General features: G+C 32.6%; 1 protein-coding gene and 8 non-coding genes across 11 annotated transcripts in view; all 9 read right to left on the minus strand.

Moving 5' to 3' along the window:
* Positions 1 to 2,445, minus strand: part of LOC132059380 (protein S-acyltransferase 8-like) — an 8,252-nt gene extending 5,807 nt beyond the window's left edge. The window contains exon 1 of one of the 3 annotated variants that reach the window (XM_059451978.1): positions 2,206 to 2,445. In XM_059451978.1, the coding sequence (XP_059307961.1) occupies positions 2,206 to 2,250 (45 nt within the window). In that variant the 5' untranslated portion in view covers positions 2,251 to 2,445. Of the gene's footprint in view, positions 1 to 1,685; positions 2,179 to 2,205 lie in introns of those variants that run through there. The other 2 variants (XM_059451979.1, XM_059451977.1) reach the window with 2 other exon arrangements.
* Positions 2,446 to 10,559: 8,114 nt separating this feature from the next.
* On the minus strand, positions 10,560 to 10,684 carry LOC132061673 (small nucleolar RNA SNORD14). The gene has a single exon (XR_009416100.1). It is a non-coding gene; the product is annotated as a small nucleolar RNA SNORD14 (small nucleolar RNA).
* A 144-nt stretch (positions 10,685 to 10,828) lies between these two features.
* LOC132061668 (small nucleolar RNA SNORD14) lies at positions 10,829 to 10,951 on the minus strand. The gene has a single exon (XR_009416096.1). It is a non-coding gene; the product is annotated as a small nucleolar RNA SNORD14 (small nucleolar RNA).
* A 145-nt stretch (positions 10,952 to 11,096) lies between these two features.
* LOC132061667 (small nucleolar RNA SNORD14) lies at positions 11,097 to 11,219 on the minus strand. Its single transcript, XR_009416095.1, has one exon. It is a non-coding gene; the product is annotated as a small nucleolar RNA SNORD14 (small nucleolar RNA).
* A 364-nt stretch (positions 11,220 to 11,583) lies between these two features.
* LOC132061671 (small nucleolar RNA SNORD14) lies at positions 11,584 to 11,706 on the minus strand. The gene has a single exon (XR_009416099.1). It is a non-coding gene; the product is annotated as a small nucleolar RNA SNORD14 (small nucleolar RNA).
* A 138-nt stretch (positions 11,707 to 11,844) lies between these two features.
* On the minus strand, positions 11,845 to 11,968 carry LOC132061670 (small nucleolar RNA SNORD14). Its single transcript, XR_009416098.1, has one exon. It is a non-coding gene; the product is annotated as a small nucleolar RNA SNORD14 (small nucleolar RNA).
* Positions 11,969 to 12,032: 64 nt separating this feature from the next.
* Positions 12,033 to 12,133, minus strand: LOC132061731 (small nucleolar RNA snoR99). Its single transcript, XR_009416149.1, has one exon. It is a non-coding gene; the product is annotated as a small nucleolar RNA snoR99 (small nucleolar RNA).
* A 184-nt stretch (positions 12,134 to 12,317) lies between these two features.
* LOC132061666 (small nucleolar RNA SNORD14) lies at positions 12,318 to 12,440 on the minus strand. Its single transcript, XR_009416094.1, has one exon. It is a non-coding gene; the product is annotated as a small nucleolar RNA SNORD14 (small nucleolar RNA).
* A 203-nt stretch (positions 12,441 to 12,643) lies between these two features.
* LOC132061669 (small nucleolar RNA SNORD14) lies at positions 12,644 to 12,770 on the minus strand. The gene has a single exon (XR_009416097.1). It is a non-coding gene; the product is annotated as a small nucleolar RNA SNORD14 (small nucleolar RNA).
* Positions 12,771 to 25,346: the final 12,576 nt, after the last annotated feature.

The raw sequence follows: 25,346 nt of genomic DNA on the forward strand, positions 1-25,346 counted from the left end.
GAAATTGGGCTCCCCATTTGGGCGAAACTTTTTATGGGAAAATTTTGGGGAAGAACTTCTCTATGTATATTTTTTTTTTTTTTTTTTTTCTTTTAAACTTGTGAGGAATTTATTTATAATTGTAAGAAGTGAGGAAATTTGAGGTTTCAGCTATATGATTGGTTGAACCACGTATGCGTTTTGAACCTTGGCGACATTTGATTGGTTCTTATTGACTTGACATGTTGTGTCACTTATGCGCGTGCACGATTTTATTGGTCTCGACTTGCTTGGCGTGCCACGTCACTTGATACGTGGCATGGACCTTCGGCTAATAGAGTGGGCTACATGTGCGAAGTCCGACAAGACTAGTCCAATTAATTAGTCTTTCAATTAAATCCATAACAATTGGACTTAATCAATTAATCCGATTATATTAGCCCATAATATTTGTTTGGACCAATACATCTTGAATTTAGAATATGATCCAAATTATTTGTGGATTTAAGTCCAATGAAATTTTAGTGCCTAGAACAACAATGTCATATATTTATTACTCAGATGAATTATGATTGTACCTCCATCTATGGAATATGCTATCTCTATATACTACAGACAGCAAAAACTTAACAATACATTCTTTCCTTTGGGAAGAAATAGTACAACCATGACCACATATTTTGCAAGTGTTAGTCAGCATTTCTCTTGCAATAAGAAAAGTACCTTGCTAATAGTGATCGCCAAAAGCAATATGTCCGAAGGACAGTTCGTCAATGGATACATATAGAAGAATGCGTGCATGAGAAAAGCATATTGTCTCTTTCCAATAACATGTTTCTAATCAGGGCCAAGTTAGTACCACAATGTCATTCAGAGCCACGGCATTGTTTGGTTATCAGAGCCAGAAATTATTAATAACTCGAGTTGCTTCACTTTAAGCTTGAGGGGTCATGTTAAAATATAAGATAATTAATGAGCCATTGCAATAAATGCACCACCATTAAAGTCAATATCTGTGCTATAATAGTAAGTTGTGTAATAATTGTATTAATATACCAATACCACAATTGGCGTAATCAAGCAGTGCAGTGCACTGCAATCAATCCTTTATACATTCTCGCTAAGTTATGTAATCACTCTCCCTAGTTGTCGAGTGCTTCCTAAGTTTAACACCGATCGATAGGTGGGTTTTGTATCTTGTTTGCATCAACGAAGAATCGTTTTTTATTTTGGATGAGAGTAGTAGTTTAATTGATTTAACAAGGGGAAATCCCTGTATACAAGTTCTAAAATTTTGCAAACATCCTAAAAAATTTAGGACTTGAATGACAATCCCACTAGAAATATCACAAATCAGGTTGCAAAGTATGACCCACATCATACCAGATGCAGTATGTTGAGGTCATAACGATAACAATCACTTTGAGGAGCAAAGCTCTTAAACGACGAAATTACAAGTTTCCACAGGTAATCATTAAGCATTTCAATACTTCAACGCAACAAGCATTATGCCAATGACAAATTTTCACAAAAATGACCAAGCAACAAGATACATCATCATAGGCTTAGTTCAAGTGGCAAAGGTTGAGGACATCCGAACTGAACAATTATTCCTCTAGTTTATTGTACTAATTAGAACTAACCAACAATTATACATCTAGTGAAAAACCACTCATGGATCAAAGGAACCATTTGAGACTACTGACCATCAACCACGGGTACCTGCTACCACTCACCAGCACATGTACCGGGTAACTCTGTGCACCAAGGCTTAGACAGATGAAAAGAATGCACCTAGTGCTTTTGTCTCCGCTTAGATTTGAACCTGAGACCTCACAATTCTCATCCCACTTCATTAACCACACTCTTGGGTGCCCATCAAATTTTACTTCTTCACAACTATTTCAAGAATGTGAATAACCATCCATAGAAAGTGAAAAACCACAAACTCAAAACAAAGAATTCAACAAACACAACTCAATTCCAACACCCCAAAAAGACCAAAGTTTCTACATTTGTTTTTCCTTCAAGACAAGCTAAAGTGAAACAGTATACCCCACATCAAATTCCACTAAACTAACACCAACCCATCAATCTTTAACACAATATAAGCACACCCAATTATCAATATACTTCAAAACAGAACACCACCTCAACCAAAAAAAAAAAAAAAAAATTATATTATACCAAAACATAATAATTCAAGAGCTAAATATATGGACTTACATTGTTGCCTTTCCAAGACTGGTACACACGCTTAGGCTTGGCCATGAAAGAGTGATTCTTTGTCACTTTGCTAAAGCAACAAGAAGAAGAGAGTAAAAGAAGAAATCGTTTTTTTTTTTCTTTTTCTTTTTCTTTTTGGCTTTTTTGCAACTTTTTTTCAGACAAATTGAGGTTAAAATGGCGGTTTGTGGTTCAAATGCAGTGGATTTAATGATGGTTTGGTGGCTTTTTCTTTCTTACCTTTTAGTAATTTTTAATTATTCTTTACTTCTCTTTTCCATTAATGTTTTTTTTTTTCTTTTCCATTAGTATATATAATAAGAAAAATATAATAATACACTTTTTTCACTTTTGGTTTTCTTCTATTGAAGTGTTTCTCTTTTCCCCTTTTCTCTATTGATAAACTATTCAGTTGGTGGAATGGGATAGGCAAAGTATCCCATAAATTTATTTATCTCACTTTTTATATGAGAAAATTTATTCCACACTTTATACTAAAATGACGAGATAAAATAATTCTGAGGTTAGGTTAAATCACACTCATTATCAAATGCAGAATAAAATAATCCCATGAGATGTATTGAAATTATTATTCTTATCCCACCAACCAAATGACTACGTAATTAGAAAATATTGTACAAGGCTCATGAAAACTGTCTGACTTTGACTTGTAAAAATTGTTCTAACAATATCATTGACACTATACTAATGTTATAGCAATAATAACTAGATACAGTATTCTGGATTTGCTACTAAGAATGGACTGGATAATGACTTTTTATGTTAAAAGTTGTTTGTGGTGGTATTAATATATGACCGCACGAGATCTCCATAATCAACTTTTGATTTTTAAGTACAAGGTGGGCATAGCACGGTACTAAGCATACTTCATGTATTAATTATAAACAATTTCACTTATTAACTTTGTGTTTGGCTACCAATATCAATCAAATGTAGAATGGTTTAATACTCATAGGAACTCTCAATCACTTCCTTCTTTTTTGTCAATAATCATAGTATTTTACTCAAAAACTAAGATAATTAAAATATTAATAAATATTATATAAAAATCCAAAACCTTACTGCATTCATGGATAAATTATATGAGATACCACCATATTCTTTGATGTAAATCTTTAAGAAATTAAATCAAAGAAGAAGAAAAAGGAAGACGTCCTTGCAAGCACTATAAATAAAATAACTACTGACTGTTTGGCCAAGCTTTTGAGAAGTTAAAAGTGTCTTTTTTATGAAAAAAAAATATTTTAGAAAGTTGAAGTATTGGAGAATTTTTAGAAAAAAAACAATACTATATTGCTTTAAGCACTAGCAAAAGTTATTTTTCAATCTTCTTCCAAATTTGATAATCTAACACTCTACATAACTCCTTAATAAAAATAAAACTGTTCCTTCAAAGTTCTCTTATTCAAAGTTAACTTTGCCGATCTTCTATCAATTTCCTCCTAGTTCACCAAATACCATTGAAAATGGTAGTACGTAGTAGAAATAATAGTTTTTGCTTCGTATAGTAGAATCTTGTGACACCATCATTGTCAACTTCTCATATTCACTTTGGCATTTTTGATGCTCTACTGATGTTGCTTTTGCGTTCTTCGTTGGAAGTAAAAACTCAGAGAATATGAGATGTTACTAAAATCATAAAATTATTTTTTACTTTAATTTCATATTAGCTTGTTCTCTTCTCTGATGACGTAAAAGTGTTAGATTTGCCTCATTTTATTTTGTTCTATATAAGCTGAGACAATTTGGGCCAAAGGACACTACAAGTCTTGAATTGAAAAAGAGTTATTTTTTCATGAATTTTTTTTCCTATTAAATAATATCCTTATGTGGCAAAAGATAAAAAGTAATTAAATGGCATGGGCAAGTTTATAGTATGTAGTCCCTCGTTAATAGATACGGGGCCTCGTAACAATAAATGAGACTCGATTAACATGGCGTCATGACCCCCTAGGACTCTCAAAATTTAAGCTCTGATACCACGTTATGTCATCACTGAATTCATAACCGAGAAGCTATCGACACTCAGTGTCCTAACTTGATCGAGCGTTTTGTTAGAATAGTTTGTATATTTTGGGAATTGAATGACTCTTCCCACACCCCTTGCGAGAGGCTTCATTTAAGGCCTTATAAGTTTTTGTCTTGTTATGTACTTTGATATAGTACACATGCTCTCAAGTATGTAAATAAATATATTCTAAATATTTAGAGGCCACAGTTGGGAGGACCAACATGGACGAACAAGGGTAAAACAGTAATTACATTTTCATTCTATTTTCCTACTGCTTTTACTTCTTACTGTTTTTAGAAGCTTCTACCTTTTTCTTTTATCTACTACATTTCACAAGCACTCTGCTTTTACAAGCTTCCACTTTTTTCTTCTACTACTAATCTATCTATTATCTCATCTCACAATCGCTCAAAATTAGGGTCTTTGAAGTTCTCTTTGTTCTTCACTCTTCCACTTTCAGATATCTTCTTATTTTTGGTATTTCGGTATATGAATTTTCCCCTTTCTTAATGTTTTTTTGGCAGATTCTATTTATTCGTGATTATATGTTCAAACACCTATGATTTTTTAAAGATTAGGTGCACAATAAATATATTATATATTATATATCAAAGACTTTGACTTGGATTTGGGCTTGGGAGCGGGCCGGGTCGTTTCCTAAATTAAATATTTTATTTTTATTTTTTATTTCTGTAACATAAAATTGGTTTATTCGGATTTTAATTTTAAATCAAAACCTAAATGAACGGATATGTACATTTATGAAATAAGACGTCATTTTACGAAAGGGTTTGATGGTTGCTTACATAAACAAGGATTCCAACGAAGTAGTATAGAAAAATCTGCAAGCATATGTTGTATCCTGAAGAGAATCGTTTGTATTTCCCCCAAATCAGCATACGAGGGATATCTTCACACCTCAAAGTCGTCCTATATTGTGTTCTCTGTTAACTTTTCTTTCACGTTCCTTTCTAAATATTTTTTTACCTTATCATCATGCGAACCAAAACATTTAAATAAGAAAGAATTCTTCTTCGAAGCTCAAAACTTAGTCCGAAAATATTTCACAAATTTCAACTTTAAAAAATCAAACAACTTGAAAAATTCATATGAATAATATGAATTACATATGATTCTAAATTTGTTCATAGAGCCCCTAAAGAATATGTAGATTGTTCAGGACAATAGATTTTCAGTTAACCTTCAATTAAAAATTAATTCTAACTTCAATTAAAAATTAATTCTAACTTGTCACATGCTCATCTACTATACATATATCTACACATAAGACAATGTAGGTCCCAAAAACAAAAATAGGAAGTCATTACAGCATATTAGTACGCTGTAAGTAAAATAATCCTCCCACTAAAGTTGGAACAAGACATGAAAAGTTACATATATGCATGACTTAATTTAAAATCATAAACTACTATATAAACAGTTAATGCAAACAACTTGTGCTCCTTTGCAAAACTCATTCTTTATAGCTTCGTAAGAAATACTCTTCTTGTTTTCGTTCTTCATAGGGAGGGCCTGACATTCATTCTTTTTATTTGTATAGTCAAGGACTATAAGCCCTATCACGATTGTGCCGCACAGATCAAGATTACTAATACGCATGCATATTAATAAAGTCTTACCAGAGTTTTTTTATAATGCCTGAACCAACGACACACTGCTAAACATACGCCTAAATCAAGGCTTTTTACAGTGCCGAAAACAAGCGGTACACCGATAATTCACTCTTGCATGAGTAGTTTCAAGAACTACTAACCTCTCTCAGAGATCTCGGAACTCCCGAAAACAGTTACAAACAATTCTTAAACCATTAAACTCAAATAACAATTTTTTCGAAGTCTCATTAAAACAGTTCAACAATAAATCATTCGTTGCTCAAACACTTATGAAATCAAATCAAGTCTTGCATCAAAGAAAATTAAGAGAACAAGGATTTAAGCTTTGTCATGAACACTACTTGGAGCACTTTCTTTCATTCAATGGATAGTATCAACCACTCGCTCAAATCACAACTCATATTTATTATAATAATAATAAACACTTTAACACAAATACATGATATGATATTCTCACTTTAGTAAAAACATTGTCGTCATTCACCTTGATTTATTCCCTTATATCACAAACTTTTGCTCCAATTTGAATGGTTCAACTTTAGTGGTGATTTTTCTGAATGGTTCACTTTACTAAAAACTTTTCCCTTATATCATAAACTTTTGCTCCAATTTGACCGGTTCACTTTAGTAAAAACATTGTCGTCATTCTATATTTTAGTGGTGATTTTTTTGAATGAATTCCATCAATATTTTCTTTTTTAAGACTCGTAATAGAAAACAGTTAGCAAGAGGTTTACCTCAATGGCCAAACCTAACTTTGGAAAGAGATACCTTGTTGGGTATCTAACGATCTCAAGATCAAATCTTGTTAGAATCGTTACTTGGAAATATATATAGTTTTTGTCGTGTTAAGAACTCACCTACAAGGTTGGGGAATTAGTTTAGATAGTTTCGGGTGCGGGAGAAACACGCCTTGCACTTGACAATGGAACTAATTTCTCCAAAACCGTCTTCTATAAATTCCGGCCCTTTTGGTGCTCGTTTTGTTGTCTAACGTCCTCCCTGGTGCACTCATGCTTCACTTCTACCCCTAATACTCCATCAAACTCTCTTCTCAGTTGGTGATAACTCTCTGTAGAAATGTTTAAATAATGAACAATTTGAAGTACTGAAAACTAGACTCAAAAGGGTTTTAATTGGGAATATATATGTCCTTTAAGTTACCTCATATGCGACTATTAGCGTTCCATACCTTAGATACTTGGGGAACTTACACAAATATTAGTAAATATACAATTATTTACAGAACCTATAACTATTTTTTAATTTACAGAATTTACAAAATATACTCTATAAATGATGAAAGGAAAAAACTTTAGATATGGTCAATTTCGCATGAATATGGTAATAAATTTATATAGGGAAAAGGGCCTGATTTACCCCTCTACTATTGGAAATAGTCTATATTTACTCCCGTTATACTATCAGCACAAATTTGCTCCTACCGTTACATAACTTGCAATATTTGCCCCTATTTCTAACTGTGCTCCAGCATGGATATTAGAATTCCACCTAGCCTAACATTTGGATGAGATGGGCGCCACATGGCATATTGGAATTCCACCTGGCCTAACATTTGGATGAGATGGCACGCCACCTCACCACCCTCTCCCTCTTTATTTCTTTCTTCCACCTCCAACCAAAGCCACCTCAAACCACCATTGAAGTTGTAAGCCCTTTTCTTATTGATGTTAAGATCTGTTTCTTTGTAATTTGTTTTCGAGAGGAAATGTCAAGAAAAATTCAGTATTAAATTACCACCACCACAAAAATCTCATATCTCTCCCCAGAAAAATTCCATCAAGAAATTAAAAAAAAAAAAAAAAAAAAAAAAATGCCCTGAATTCTTCGAGTCCAGCTTTCTTCTCATCATCATCAATTCTTAACATACCCAAATCCAAGAACATCTTAACTCCTAACTCATTTACCCAAATCAAGATTTATAAATCAAGAACCCCTAAAAAAAGAAGTGAGTATTTCATTTCAAGGTCCATCACAGTTGATAACCCTTTAGATGAAGGAGTTGATGAAAAAGATGCTGTGGCAATTGGAAAGTTATTTCTAAGGTTAAGGTTACAGTTCCATTGAAAGTGTATCATCTACCAAAATTCAAGAATTGAATTTAGATGGAAAAATTGGGACTTTAAAACAGTATGTGGCTATTCATAAAGGCAAACAAATATCAGCTAATTTTCCTTATAAGGTGGAGTTTGTGGTAGATGATTTGGAAGGCCGAAATGGTCCAGTTAAGTTCACCATTGAAGTTATGTAACGGTAGGGAGGTTGATTTGGTTGGAGGTGGAAGAAAGAAATGAAGAGGGAGAGAGTGGTGAGGTGGTATGCCATGTGGCGCCCACCTCATCCAAATGTTAGGCCACGTGGAATTCTAATAGCCATGCTGGAGCACAGTTAAAAATATGAATAAATATTGCAAGTTATGTAACGGTAGGGGCAAATTTGTGCTGATAGTTTAACGAGAGGTAAATATAAACTATTGCTAATAGTAGATGGGCAAATCAGACCCTTTTCCCATTTATATGGGTTATTTTTTTCCCCGTAATTTGTCCCTACCTGCCTATCCTTAAGGAAACATTATCTTAAACCCTATAATATTATATTATAAATAAAAAATGTTGCTATTAATAAAAGGCTAAAATTAAGGAGTTTCTAAAATTAGTAATAATGAAATTAAATATATATATAAAAACACATTAAATACTTTTCTAAAAATCTCCAACATACTCAACTAGCATTCTAATTCTAATCAATAAACAAAGTATATTATCTATATGATATATATTATACTACAGTTCTTTGAACAAGTATGTATATATATATATATACTATTATACTTCATGTATATTGCGTTGTTATATACTATACATACATATACTATGATTTGTTATATACTATATATACATATAATATGATTTGTTATACACTTTATGCTTTTTAGATATATTTTCATGTACTTCCCTAATATTATACCATATCTTTTGATGTAATTTTCTTAATATTAATAAATTCAAATAATTTCATTTAATCACAAAAAAAAAAATTGCATGAATCATCAAGTGAAAAGAAAATAAAAAAGAAGAATAAAGAGGAGGAACCAAAAGAAAAAAATCTTAAAACGATAGATGAAGTATGGGATGTGAAATTAATTTTATTTTATTTTTTTGAAAATTACATTGAATGATTTTGAAAAAAAAATAAAAAATAAATGCATTAATGATAATAACTCCTAAAATTAAGTATTATAAATATTTTAAGAAGGTTTGCTTTCTTGTAATTAAGAAGTTCTAATTTTGAATAAGTTGTATTTATATAATTTTTAAAAAGTAATTGTAATCTTTTTAATTATCATTTTTAAAAGTTGTATTTGTCTGACTTTTGCTAGGTATTTCTAACTTGTCCCACACTTATTTTAAACGTCAAAACAAATATTAAATCATAAGACTTAGTTGCTATACATTAATAACTTTCAAACATAAGATTTAGTTATTATAGCTTTATAACTTTTCAACCCTGGTGTCCAACTTAGAGCTTGAGTGAGAATGTCACGTGTCAGTTTAGACATTCTGACTACTATTATCAAATGACATGATCTCACATTCTTGTAGTCCATCATCCAGAGCTAACAGAATTGCTAGTAGCTCCACAATATACCAATTGATTATACTTTTCTTTTTAGGTAGTCTAAATAATCAGTCATAATAATCCATCTCTTCTTTGCTCGACATGACTTCAACATAATCTCATAAAACGACTAGACCTTTTTGGGTTGAATGAACCAACATATTAATATAGGTAAAATCAAGAAAACATGTTGGTCATGAAACAATCAAGTTCAATTTGATTTAGTTCAATCTTTTACAATTTCAAATATGTTAAACTTGAAAATCCATCCTTTGGCATCATAGGGCTATAGGAATCCAACAAAAAATAAAAAATAAAAGATTAACAGTACAATACATCTCATAAATTCTAGCGAAAAAGCTAAAAATTGAGGAGAACATTTACACAAGGATGTGCTCATATACCCTGTGAAATATGAGTTTTAAAAGCAACCAAATATGACAAACAGAAAGAATTAAAACAAGAGTCTTGTAAAATGCGCAACAATTCGTTTGAGTGCAAGGGCTCATATCAAGTGTATTTATGGTAGTCTCATTGTGAAGAACACTCAAGTTGAAAGGACCTAAAGATAGAACAAAGATGCACAATATGGTTAACAATAAAGCCACCAACAGCTTTCAAAGAAAGGGGCAACTATATTAGAAGCACTTTATTATGCATCTTCATCTACCAAAGCCCATTCAACATTGAGAAACTCTTCACTCTATCCTCTCTCTTTTTAATCATAGCCCTCTGAATTTGCCAAAACACATTGATCATCTAACAAAAGAATATGATATGAGTAACCTCCACCAGAAAACTAGTCTCAAGCAACAAAATTACAGATAGCTCCTACTGGTCCCTATGAAAGCTAACTTAAATAATCTTTAAGCACGCTATTGTATCACATTAGCTTCACAACAGAACAAAGAGAATAAGATCATGAATCAAACTATAAGTAGGAAACAAGGCAGGGCAAGGCACAAGTAACAATTGTAACATGTAAGTTGACAGAAATTTGAGAGTGCAATATGGTCTTAAGTTTAAAGGTAAAACTGTAACAATTGAAAGGACTCAGACATCCAAGGAAGGATAAAAGCAGCATATGCTCTCAAGCCCGGCGAAAGGCGAAAGCACTTAGGCGGCCACTGCGAATGTTTTGAGAAACAAGCCTTAGGATTTATCATCATGGGCCAAAAAGAAAAAGTTCTATCAAAGAAAAAAGGCAAGCAAACACATTCTAAAAGGAGTTGCACACAGCAGTGTAATTATTACTTTCTGATTCATTATCAAGCAAGAATAAATCATGCATAGCTAAGAATTAGACAACATAGGGAAAATCCTCAGACATCCAAGGAAGGATAGAAGCAGCATATGCTCTCAAGCCTGGCGAAGGCGAAAGCACTTAGGCGGCCACTGCGAATGTTTGAGAAACAAGCCTTAGGATTTAACATCATGGGACAAAAAGAAAAAAGTTAATCAAAGATAAAAAGGCAAGCAAAAATGTCCTCCTAAAAGGAGTAACACATGCCCTAGTGTTTTCATTGGTTTCCTATTCATCACCAACCAAGAAAAAATTAGCCAAAAACTAAAGAACATAATTAAAAAGCCTCAGACATCCAAGGAAGGATAGAAGCAGCATATGCTCTCAAGCCTGGCGAAGGCGAAAGCACTTAGGCGGCCACTGCGAATGTTTGAGAAACAAGCCTTAGGATATATCATCATGGGCCAAAATGAAAAGGTTCATCAACAAAAAGCCAACAAGTGAACACTAGCTCTAAGAGTACAAACAGATACAATATCTCCAATTCATCATCAAGCAAGAAAAATCATGCATAGTTAAAAATTAAGCAACATAGTACAACTAGTTCTAAGAGGAGTTACACATACAGTACAGTTATTATCAGTGCTCATCATCAAGTAAGAATAGAGTCATACATAGCTAATATTTAATCATGGTGAAAAGCTAAGTTACTCGGACTCTCCTAAAATGTTGTCAGGTGCGTGTCTGATCCTTCAAAAGTAGTGTATTTTTAGAGGATCCGACGCGGATGCGGCAACACCCTTGAAGAGTCTGAGTAACTTAGGTGAAAAGGCCTCAGACATCCAAGGAAGGATAAAAGCAGCATAAACTCTCAAGCCCGGCGAAGGCGAAAGCACTTAGGCGGCCACTGCGAATGTTTGAGAAACAAGCCTTAAGATTTATCATCAGGGGCCAAAAAGAAAATGTTCATCAAGAAAACAAATGCAAGTTAACACTAGTACTAAGTGGAATTACACATAAGCAGTGTTATTATTAGATTATCAAGCAAGAACTAAATCATATATAGCTAAAAATTAAACAACATAGTGAAAAGCCTCAGACATCCAAGGAAGGATAAAAGCAGCATACGCTCTCAAGCCTGGCGAAGGCGAAAGCACTTAGGCGGCCACTGCGAATGTTTTGAGAAACAAGCCTTAGGATCTATCATCATCAGCATTAGAAAAAACACAGCAAAAAGACCCAAAAATAAAAACAAAGCAACTTCTTTAAATCAATAAAAAATTGTACCATCCGATAATGATCAGCAAAACATAAACATTGTAATGCTGACAAAGTGATGAATGGATTCAATTATCAGGGACTTGTTACTCCCTATAGCAACTCTTTCATTGCTAAAGGGGCAGACTTTCTAGTCCCAAATCCCCTGATTTCATAAGAAACATCAAAGCTATGACCTTTAACCACATAAAGCCATAAAGATTCCAAATTTGGTAACAAGCAACACTTCTTTAAGTAAAATATCCATTTATTTTCTACATTATAACAACAATGGCAAAAAATGTGGTATCTCAGACATCCAAGGAAGGATAAAAGCAGCATAAACTCTCAAGCCTGGCGAAGGCGAAAGCTCTTAGGCGGCCACTGCGAATGTTTGAGAAACAAGCCTTAAAATTTATCATCATAGACACCACATAATTAATATTTTCATCAATGTATTACCAAACTTTATCAGAATTCCCAATCTGTATAATCCATTCTAGTTGGAGAAAAAGAAAAATATCCAACATACAAAACAAACATAAAACATGAAATAACAAATTAAAGGGACCAAAAGAACAAAAATTAGGAACATTTGGGGGCATAAAAACACAAATAAAGAAGATTTAGGGAGATCTCAGACATCCAAGGAAGGATAAAAAACAGCATAATCTCTCAAGCCCGGCGAAAGGCGAAAGATGTTAGGCGGCCACTGCGAATGTTTTGAGAAACAAGCCTTATAAATTCATCATCACAGATCAAACCCCACAAATTAAAAAACTCAAATCTTGATTTCTTTAACCTAAAACCTTAAAAAGAGGAAAAAGCTATTATATTGAGAACTAATTAAGAGATGGGTTGGCAGCATTAACTCAAATCTAAAAATCTCAATCTTGATTTCATTAACAAAAAAAATTCTGAAAAACTCAGTCTTGATTTGATTTACCTGAAGCAATAAAGAGATTTAAAAAAAAAAAAAAAAAAAAAGAGATGTAGGGGCAAGGGAGATATTACTAGGGTTTTAGTTGAAAGCTGCTGTGATGGAAGAAGAGATGAGGCAGTGATTAAATTTATAAGGGATGGGTGGCGTGGCATATTAGGGTTTTAGAATTTTTAGGGTTTAGAGTTTTTAGAACAATCCAGATCCACATAACTATTTGGGTCGTGGCCCGGTTTCTCTAGTACAGTACTCCCTCCATCCGGGTCCACGTTACATAAGGACCTGTTTGGCCATAAGAATTATTCACTTTTTTTCGCTTTTTTTTAAAATTAGTGTTTAGTGATGAAAATTCTAAATATAACTTGAAGTTGTATTTGAAATTTGAAAAATAAGATTTTAGAACCAAAACAAGTGTATTTCAACAAAAAAAATACTATTTATAAAAACTATGGCCAAACACAACTCCAACTTCAAAATTCCAAAAAAAGTGTAAAAGATTTTGGTTTGTATGGCCAAACACCTACTAAATATCCATCCCAAAATACTTATTCATTTACAAAATCAAGATAAAATTAATTTAGTTTTTCCTACTTTTCCCTTAACATTAATTGTTTTTTAAAATAACCAATATAGATTAGAGTGCAATTAATTCGAGAGAGATGAGGGTAACATAGTAAAAATACACTTTTATTTATGAGTTCTTAAAGGGCGTGTGAAATGAAACGTGGACAAGTAATATGGAAAGGAGGGAGTCGTACTTTATTTTTTTTGGGGGGGAGGGGGGGATTGTCTAAATATACCCTGCACTAGGCGTGTATCTGGATTAGATCTGTTCGATTTTTTCAAATATCAAACCAAATCAATGGTATCAGGTTTTTAATCTTTAAACCAAACCAACCCAACACAAGTTGGTTTTTTCAACCTCAGATTTTTTTCGGTAAAGTCTTCATACAAAATATATAACTTGTGTTTCAAATATTTCTTTAGTCCTAGTAAGATAAAACTATTTAATTAAAGTGTTTCTTAAGAAAATAACACAAAATGTGAGATAAGTGATGACATTGTACTAAAATATTCATTAAAAGGATAGTGAAATCACATATAACAAATATTATTAATTAATAAACCATAATGAAAATAATCATAATCTAAAATTACTAAGTCATGCTAAAATAAGTACGGCCAATAAGTATTATTATATGACTAATTATTAAAGACCTAAAAAAAATTAAGTTATGTATTTTCACTGTCTAAAGCGGTTCCAAACTAAAGAATCGATATCCAACATTATTGTCATTTCTAATGTTAGAATTGAATTTCTTTTGTTAGCATTAGTATTGATTGGTTTCGATTTGAGCTATTTTGAGTTACTAACCTCCATGAGCTTTAAAAAGTATTGGACCATTTAAAATTTTAAGTCCGAGCTTGAAATAATATATTAAAAGATAGAACTATGAATTTTTTTAAGAAATATTTATAAATTGCATTACAAATAATAATTTTATGTATAATTTTTAAAAATTGTATAGATGTGATGTTGGGTTGGTTTGGTTTGACTTTTTTTTAGTTAAAACCAAAATAAATCAATTATGGTCGATTTTTTTTCAATACCAAACCAAGCCAAACCAAATCACTAATCAGGTTTTTTTCTCGATTTGACTCGAATTGACAGTTTAGTGTGGTTTGTCGTTTTTTTTGTATTACATGTAGGTGCGGGCTGAGGCTAGTAAAGCATTGCTTTGGGCCTCGAAATTTTGAAGCCTCAAAAGGTGTTAATGGAGAATTTTATGATTTTATTTTCGCTTAAACAATGTTGAAGATTTTGAATAAAGAAAAAGGTAAAAAAAATTAGATAAAAACGAAGTATGCAAAACTACCTACTTTTAACATAAATACTTTAGAGTTTTGAATTAAACTACTCAAATCTTCATATTAATAAATAAAAGTTCTGACAACAATATCCAAGATAATATATTCTATAACATATGGATAATATCTTATTTACTTGAATTAATCCTTACTCTTATAAATAATAATATTACATGTGAAGTTAAAGAATTTATGTTATTAAGAATATTACACTAAAAACAAGTATAAAATATTTTAAAAGTCACACGAAGTCATTTGTGTGCGTATGCGATATTTAAGGTCTCGTATTAAATTTATATTTAGGCTACTAATTTTATTAAAACGCCCTTAATTATATGATCTAGAACAAAATATATCCTCCGTTAAAATTTTAGGTTGAGGAAAGTAAAAAAAAAAAAAAAATTTTTTTTTTTTAGTTAAAATAAAAGCCATGTAAGAGTATATTTAATCCTACTAGCGATGTCCACGGCTAACAAATTCATCATCACAGATCACACCCACAATGGAAAAACTCTATCTTGATTTCATTTACCTAAAACCCTAAAAGGAAAAAAGCTTTGATATTGAAAATTGAAAATATAAAACTTAAAGAGCTTCGCTAGGTTTGTAGGAGGAATTAGCTATAGGTGACTATTTAGTTGTGAAATTAGTACAGGTGACTCATGCGACCACTTGATAACAAAACCCAATTAAATTTGGGATTAACAAAAATTGGGGTTCAAAATGTATTTTTTCAAACTTCTTAATCTTTTACAAAATATAAAAAGACCCCAACTTAATCCAAAAAACCCACCAACCCCCTTCTCCTCCTCCCACCACTCCCCCTGCCTCATACCCCTCCTCAATTTTTTTTTTTTTAAAAAGTTTTGATATTTTTTATTTGCTTTTTCACCGGCCACCCCCCTCCTCCTCCCACCCCTCCCCCGCCCAGGTGCGCCCTTCTCCTCCTCCCACCCCTCCCCCTTCCCCTCAATTTTTTTTAAAAATTTTTTTTTTGATTTTCTTTATTTGTTTTTTGATCCCGCTCCTCCTCCTCCTCCCCCCCCCCCCAACACCTATAAAAAAAAAATTAAAAATTGATTTTTTTTTTTTACCACTCCTCCTCCTCCCACCTCCCCCCCCCCCCCCCCCCCCAATTTTTTTTTAATTTTGATTTTCTTTATTTGTTTTTTCACCCCCTTCTCCTCAACAGATTTGTAGTTGTTGCAACAAGTTCTACACTTTTTGCAACAAGTAGACAATCTGTTGCAACGACTTACTAATCTATTGGATATAGCTTCAGTTATTTGCCTCTGTTTGTAGAAGATATCTAACAAATTTTTAGTTGTTGCAACAAGTTCTACACTTGTTGTAACAAATAGACAATCTGTTGCATCAACTACAAATCTGTTGGACATAGCTTCAGTTATTTGGTTCTGTTTGTAGAAGATATCCAACAGATTTTTAGTTGTTTCAACAAGTTCTACACTTGTTGTAACAAGTAGACAATCTATTGCAACAACTACAAATTAATCTGTTGGACATAGCTTCAATTATTTGGTTCTACTTGTAGAAGATAACTAACAGATTTGTAGTTGTTGCAACAAGTTCTACACTTTTGGCAAAGAAGTAGACAATGCTGCAACGACTCACTAATCTATTGGACATAGCTTCGCTTATTTGCTTTTGTTTGTAGAAGATATCCAACAGATTTTTAGTTGTTGCAATAAGTTCTACACTTGTTGTAACAAATAGACAATCTGTTGAACCAACTACAAATCGTTGGACATAGCTTGATTATTTGGTCTCGTGCTTTGTAAGATATCCAATGATTTTTAGTTGTTGCAATAAGTTCTACAATTGTTGTAACAAGTAGACAATCTGTTGCAACAACTACAAATCTGTTGGACAAAGCTTCAGTTATTTAGTTCTGTTTGTAGAGGATATCCTACAGATTTATAATTGTTGCAACAAGTAGACAATTTATTTATGAATCAGCAAATGTTGAGGAAAGATATAGTCAAATTGGCAGCCAAACTAACAATCAATTCTCAAAAAGAGATGAAGAACAGAGCCAAGAAGTAGTATATACAAATGAAGAAAGTGAAGAAGAACTAGAAAATGAAGAAACTGATGATGGAAATGAAGGAGATGAAGTAGATTAAGGAAATCTGCTACAACCCAGAAGGTAGTTGCTGAACAAATTATTACTTAAGTTGTGGTATTTGGGGGCTATTGAACAATTTCTGTTTTTTTTTTTTGCCCTTTATGTTATTTGTGAATGATGTTTATGAACTTATTTATTTTGATTAGTTGTGGTATTTGGAGCCAAGGTGGCTGTTGAGCAATTTCTATTTATGAACTTATTTATTTTGCTTACTAATTGTTGTAATAGATGCATACAGTAGAATTGCTTAGTTCCTTAGTTGTTGCAATAAATTACTCACCTTGTTAGAAAAAATCAAACAATTGCTTAAATTATTATAAAAACTAAAAAATATGTCGCAACAGATGAGTTAATTGTTGCAACAGATCATACACTTGTTGAAGAAGTTGTAACAAGTTACTAATCTATTTCAATAGGTGGATCAGTTTAACAAGTCACTAATTTGTTTAGACAAGTTGCCTAACTGATTGCAAGATCATACGCTTGTCAAGCAATTTGCAACAAGTTACTAATCCGTTCCAACAAGTAACTAATCTGTTTAAACAAGTTACTAATCTATTTAGACAAGTTGCCTAAATAATTGCGACAAATCATACAGTTGTTGAAGAAGTTACAACAAATTACTAATCTGTTTCAACAAGTTACTAATCCGTTCCAACAAGTAACTAATCTGTTTAAACAAGTTACTAATCTGTTGCAACAGATCATACAGTTGTGGAAGAAGTTGCAACAAATTACTAATGATTTTAGTAGATATATATATTGATCACTAAATGTGGTTGATTTCCATTGTTTATCACTAAATACGGGTGAATCAAGTAGTTCACACCAATTCACTCAAATGATCGCTCCATTTAGTGTGTGTTGGACTTAGTTGATCATCTATCCTGACCCAAAACACCATCAAATTGCTTAAGTATATGTATTGATCAATAAATATGGTTGATTTCCATTGTTTATCACTAAATATGGGTGAATCAAGTAGTTCACATCAATTCACTCCAATGATCACTCCGTTTAGTGCGTATTGGACTTAGTTGATCATCTATCCTGACCCAAAACACCATCAAATTGTTCAAGTATATATATTGATCAATAAATATGGTTGATTTCCATTGTTTACTAAATATGGGTGAATCAAGTAGTTCACAACAATTCACTCCAATAATCACTCCGTTTAGTGCATATTGGACTTAGTTGATCATCTATCCTGGCCCAAAACACCATCAATTGCTTAAGTATATATATTGATTAATAAATATGGTTGATTTTCATTGTTTATCACTAAATATGGTTGATTTCCATTGTTTATCACTAAATATAGCTGATTCCCTTTATTGATCACTAAATATGGGTGAACCAAGTAGTATCTGTTGCAGCAAGTGTAGTATCTCATTGAACAATCGTAGTATACGTTGGAACAATCGTAGTATTTATTCGGCAAGTGTAGTATCCGTTGCAAAGAATGCGGTATATGTAGTAGCAACTTTAGTATATGTTCTAAGAATACACTTAGAATTGCCCATCTAATCCATGACATTACTATCTAATCCATTAAGAATGTTAGTATATATATATATATATATATATATATATATATATATATATATTCATCACGAAATATCATTGATTTCATTTGTTTAACACTAAATATGGGTGAATCAAGTAGTTCACATCGATTTACTCTAATAATCACTCGATTTAGTGCATACTGACTTAGTAGATCATATTTTCTGACTCAAAATCCTAGCAAATTGATTAAGTATTATATATTGATCACTAAATATCGTTGATTTCATTTGTTTATCACTCAATATGGGTGAATCAAGTAGTTCACATCAATGCACTCAAATGATCACTCGATTTAGTGCATACTGACTTAGTAGATCATCTTTCCTGACTCAAAATATATCAAATTGATTAAGTATTATACATTGATCATTAAATATAGTTGATTTCCTTTGTTTATCACTAAATATGAGTGAATCAAGTAGTTCACATCAATTCACTCTAATAATCACTAGATTTAGTGCATACTAACTTAGTTGATCATCTTTCCTGACTCAAAATACTATCAAATTGATTAAGTATTATATATTGTATCACTAAATATTGTTGATTTCATTTGCTTATCACTAAATATGGGTGAATCAAGTAGTTCACATTAATTCACTCTAATGATCATTGGATTTAGTGCATATTCCTAACTCAAATTACCATCAAATTGATTAAGTATTATATATTGATCACTACTTATCATTGATTTCCTTTGTTTATCACTAAATAACATCAATTCCCTTTGTTGATCACTAAATATGGGTAAATCAAGTAGTATCCGTTGCAACAACTGTAATATCTGTTGCAACAAGTGTAGTATCTGTTGCAGCAAATGACATAGTTGTTAAACAAGTCCTTACTCTTGTTGGATAAAACACAACAAGTTACCCACTTTCTGCAACAAGTCACTCCACTTGTTGGAAAAACCCCAACATATAACTTAGTTGCTACAACAAGACTGTCGATTGTCGCAATGACATTGCTTATTCTTTGGAAATCTTTTAGCAGTTGGATAAAATACAAGTTACTAGTTGTTGCAACGAGTCATGTTAATTGTTGGATAAAACCCAACAAGTTGCAGAGCTATTGCAACAGATTCATTACTTGTTGAAAACTGTTTAGCAATTTATTAACAAAAATACACACATTTGTGATTTGAACACGATCAACATATCATATAAACCAAGTTCACAAGCGCCAAGAATAGAGATTTTCATTCTAAAAAAGAATAACATTAAAATGTCATAAAGTTTCAACAAATAACTATTATTACAACACAGTGCAATTAACAACTATGGAGCATTTCGGCTTGGACAACAACTACAACATTGAATATTTTCTACAAACGAACCAAATAACTGAAGCTATGTCCAACAGATTCGTAGTTGTTGCAGCAGATTGTCTACTTGTTGCCACAAGTGTAGAACTTGTTGCAACAATTATAAATCTGTTGGATATCTTCTATAAACAGAACCAGATAAATACCAGGACAAGAACAAAAATACCATCTATTGGATATCTTTTCCTAAACCCTGAACCATACCAGGACAACGATAGAAAAACCATCTATTTCACTACAAACACACGACAACAACAACCTGAATTTTATCCAAACTTTTCCTAAACCCCCCCCCCCCAAAAAAAAAAATCTAAACTTCTTTTCAATATTCTTTTTTGAGTGGGGGGGGGGGTGGTGTAAAAAAAAAAAAAAAAAAAAAAAACTTTTCAAAACTTTTTTTTTTAAACAAACATTTTTTTTTTTTTTTGGAAGGGAGAAAGTGGTACAAAAAAACAAAAAGAAAAACTTTTCAAAACTTAAAAAAAAAAAATTAGAGGGGGGGGGGGGGGGGGAGTGAGGGGCGGGAGGAGAAGGGGGGCTAGTGAAAAAATTTTTAAAAAAAAATATCAAAATTTTTAAATTTTTTTTTTGGGGGGGTGGGGGGAGGGATGAGAGAGAGGAGTGGAGGCTGGTAAGAAAAAAATCAAAACTTTTTAAAATATTTTTTGGGGGGGGGGGGGGAGGGGGTTGGTGAGGGGTGTTATACCCCATTTAGACGGGCCAAATTAGGTACAACATATTGGTGATTCCTATTTTGTTTTATTTTAGGAGTCGCCACCTAATTGATTTTAAGGTGAATTAGGGCACCTATTTTATTAACTAAGGTAAAGTTAACTAAACCTCCGTTAATGGTGCCTTAGTTTTCAATTCTAGGTAAGGGTTCTAATTATCCTAAAGGGAAGGGGTTAGGCATCTTTTAGGATCCGTTAACTACGGTTTACCGGCCAAACTTAGGTTAATTAATATAATGCTCAAATCTTAAGAAAATAACTTGCAAATGTTATTAAGGTTTTAAAGGAAAATCTAATAATGCTATTTAATCTAACTTATGAAATACATAATAGTCCACTTAAAAATAAAACTTATAAATGTTGTTAAGCTTTAAATAATATTATTTTAAAATGAAACTTGCAAAATATAATGATTTGCATATAAATAGAAGTTTTTAAGAGAAAACCTAGTCAATTTAAACTTGGAATAAAATGACATCATATGAGTATAATGGTGGAGGAAATCTAGACTTGTGAGAATGCAAAAAGGTTTAAAATAATGTAAATGAAGCTTTAAGATTTAATTGGTTAGATATGCTTACATAATCTAAACTATTTTATAAATAGAATGCAAAAGGCGATGGATTTTCTTTCTCTTTCTTATTAACTTTATTTAACTATGTTTTGGCTAAATATATATATATCATCGGATTAATCTAAAACGTTCATGAAACGCACTAGGATTAATATTTGCATATTAGGGCGTTTTGAAATTTTAAAGTAGTGAGTATAAATCATAATCCCTTTTAGCTTAAAATATATAATTATGCTATTTTGTAAATCAATTATTCTAAGAAAGATAAGTATTATAGGTATTATAACTAATTTTAACGTAGAATAAAAGAGAATGAAACAAGGAGAATTAATTGTTAGTCTTCCTAACTACCCATCACTAAAACTAAACCTTCTAATTCATCTAAGGCTCATCTAAATTAAGAAAATAAAACAAAATAAAGAGTTAGTCATGCAATACAAATTAAATGCACAAAAAATAAAATAGAATATTAATAAGCTAAATGGGCTCGGCCCATTTTTAGGCTATTTCTTCTTGTTTTTTTCCTTATTGGGCTTTTGACCCAGAACTTCATTTTTCTATTCCCTTGGCTGCGGACAGAACTGGACAAAGGAGGAATACTATTTTCGTTGGGCCTTGGCCCAACACCGAATGCGAAAGACGAGTCCCTCGGACTCGTGTACGAAGGTCCTGCATAAAATAAAAAGGAAAAAGGATTAGTATACGATCCAGGAATAATGTTAAACATGTAAAATATAAACTCAAACAAATCGAGTGATTGTGTATATTCTATGAATCTTTGAAGTATACCTCATGTATACACACTCATAAGGATGTATAAAAGGTCAATATCGGAAAGCTTTTGCCCCCCATCTTCCGATGTTGCACAAGTTCTAAGGAATTTCATGAATCCCAGGCATGGCTAACGCCGGGGAGGGTTCAAGCTCGATCCGTAATGACCAATCTAACCTCCCTATTAATGTATTTTCATGAATATACTTTAAAATGCATGGATATACCACCTCACTGCCTAGGCAAGATTAAAACACTTATAAGTGTATTTGAAAATATTCCAACAATCGACTATGCCAAACACCGAAATTCAATTCTGGAAACATCGAAACAGTAGCAGCTAGGCTTAACATTACAGCATTTATTTCTTTTAAAACCGATGGTTTCCTGAGTATAGTCTCAACGTTACATTGCAGCAACCAATAATTAACAAAGAGGTGCACAATATTCGAAACAGCACAGTAGCATAGGGGGTTCTTACAAGCACTAAACATGATTCCAAACAAACATGATAGTCAAGCAGATAGGCAACACAGCAAAATTCATACTCGTGTACTTTCCAGAATTCAAACACACAACTTCGGAGCATAATAATGGCCTAAAGACACTTAAATAAAGCTATAAACAAGAAGAAATATTAGCAAGAATGAGAAGAGGTCACTAAACTAAAGAAGTGTGATTATACTAAAATGAATCATTAATTAATAAGTTCATTATCTAGGCCACTTAAGGAATGATCACGACCGGACCGATATGCATAGTTATTTTCAGCAGACTGAACTTAACAAATATTAGACTCCACAGTGCATGGATTTTAACTCATTTTTAACCTATTTAAGATATAATTCCCAGATGTACAAGAAAGTAATCTACGAGAAGGTTATCATGCTCAGCAAAACATCCAACCAACTGTCCTAGAGGGTTCATATTAGGCATGTTATACACTGGATAATCAGGAATAATAAAAACCACCAGAAACAAAGAAGCAGCACAATGGGAGATGCATACAACAGTCAAGGTCACCAGTTTAAACAACAAGGATTAGAGGCAAATGGTCTTTAGTGTACACTTAGAGAATAGAAGGTTTCACATTTTATATCCTAATATAAAATATCGTACAGCCCCATCTAATGATGTTTTGACATGGTTCAAACAATGACATAGCAAGTTTAATGGATTTTTAGGAGAACCAAATCAAAAATAACTTGCCGTTATAACTGAAGCAAACTGCCTAACTATACGTTCAAGTGTGAGAGAAGAACAAACAGAGTTTAACCTTTTAAGCATGTTGGAATAAAAAAAAACTGAACCTTATTTCTTTTAAAGACAAGATGTGACCTGGATAAGCATGTTGGAATATGAACTACTGGTTTCAAAGTGAGGAATATTTAAGTTAGATGGCTTGCCTCATTTAACAATTTTGACAGGATCATAAGGGATAAAGTAGACAGAAGTCCTTTTATTTCAGTTTCGTAAGCCTAATAACCACTAGCTTGTACTTGAATCATTGATCAGACTAGACATACTAATGAACCAACAAATGAGGAACCATATAGCACAACAAATGACATCGTTAAAGACCCAACTCGTAAACACATGGACGGCATCTATGAACACGGGGTTAAACAACACTTCAAACTAAACAAGTTTGTAAAGCGGACCAACGATTAACGGATCGATTTCATGGAAACTACCGTATTGACCAATTACTTGAACAAATGGTAAATGACCAAACTAATTAGGCATACTCATGTGAACTAACACCAACATCAGACGAACCAGTTAATCCACACCATGGTCAACAACCAACAACTTAACCACAATAATTAAACCTAAAGCAGATTTATTGAGACTAATCGTAAACTAATCTAAACAAACACAACCAAAACATTAAACATACGGACATAAACACTAAATTGAAGGCATTATACTAAAAGGAGGAAAGTTTACCTTCCGGGTGCAGCGAAGTGAGGCGCGAGCTTCCGGTATACCTCGAAGCACTTCGAATCCGCCGAGTTAGTATTTCCTCGAACCCAAACAGAACCAAGTGCGGAAACAAAGAATATGATTTAGATTTTTTTCGATATCGAACAATGCTACCACTGCTAAAATAAACTAATCTTTCTAGGGAATTTTCGTGTGGCTTAAACTTGTGCTTCGTTTAGAGGGGATTTTGCGGCTGAAAAGAAAAAAAAACTTGTTTCAATTTTGAGGGGAATTTCTCGGTTAAAAAGACTTCTTAATTTTTGTAGGGGGATTTTCCGATCCGAAAAACTTGCTCCAAAACTAACCCGGAGACGATTATTTATAGGGGGGAAAATCTAAGGTTTGCTAGGGTTTCATAAAATGGGCGGGATTGAACCCTTTTCAAACACAAAACGCTAAAAACCCTTCTGTCATCGGTCAGAAAACCAGAAGAAGAGACAATATTCATAAAGATTTTTGTACCCGAAGTCAAAGGAACGAATAAAAAAAATGATTTGCGTTCAAAACAAACAAAACCCATTAAGATTTCTCAGAAGCACGCGAGAAAAAGAAAGAAGAAAAGAAAAACTCTTACCTCTTCAACGGTTGAAAAATTGAGAGGGTACAAACATTAATTGCCTTCCTCGAAATGGCCATGCAAGGCCTGGGGAAGGTGAAAGGCGTCTATTTCCTTGCTCTGTTTGTCGACGAATAGAGAGAAGAAGAGGAGAGAGAGAGAACGGTGGAGGGAGCGGCGGATGAAAGAGGAGAAAATGGGAACCCTAGTGGTTCCCTCTCTCTTGAAACGAAAACGGGTCGGCTGAGAATTAATGGACCGGATCTTGGGCTGGGTCGGTTGCAGGATGGGCTGAGTGATGGTGGGCTAGGTTGGTTTGGTCGATTTTAAAAATACGGGCCGGTCTCATACAAAATAGGTTTTGACCCAAGTAATTTGGGATTGATTATGGACTTCTAAATTTAAATAAAAGACCCGTTTTAATTAACTATATGCTAATGTGTGTTAAAACATTACCTAATAAAAAGTATGTATTTATTAATACTCAGATAAAAAATAGAATTATATGACGTCATAATGGTCGTGCAATAATATTTTGAAAATTGACAGTAAATAAATGTCATTATTTAATTGTGCGAAAATAAATGCGACGCGTGTGCGTAGTATGGTAAAAATGCTGAAATGATAAAAATGCGAATTATAATAATACTGGTAATAATAATAATAACGAAATAATAATAATAATAATAATAATAATAATAATGATAATAATAATAAGGATAATAGTGACAAGAATAATGACCGCTAGTGATTGTAATAGAACAATGAAACGCCGTTAAAATCTAATAAAAGTTAATAATTATAGTAAAATATAAATAATTATTTCATAAGATTCCGAAAACACTAGAAGCGTAAAATAGATATTTT

Source organism: Lycium ferocissimum, chromosome 6 (assembly GCF_029784015.1).
Source record: "Lycium ferocissimum isolate CSIRO_LF1 chromosome 6, AGI_CSIRO_Lferr_CH_V1, whole genome shotgun sequence".
Taxonomy (NCBI): domain Eukaryota; kingdom Viridiplantae; phylum Streptophyta; class Magnoliopsida; order Solanales; family Solanaceae; genus Lycium; species Lycium ferocissimum.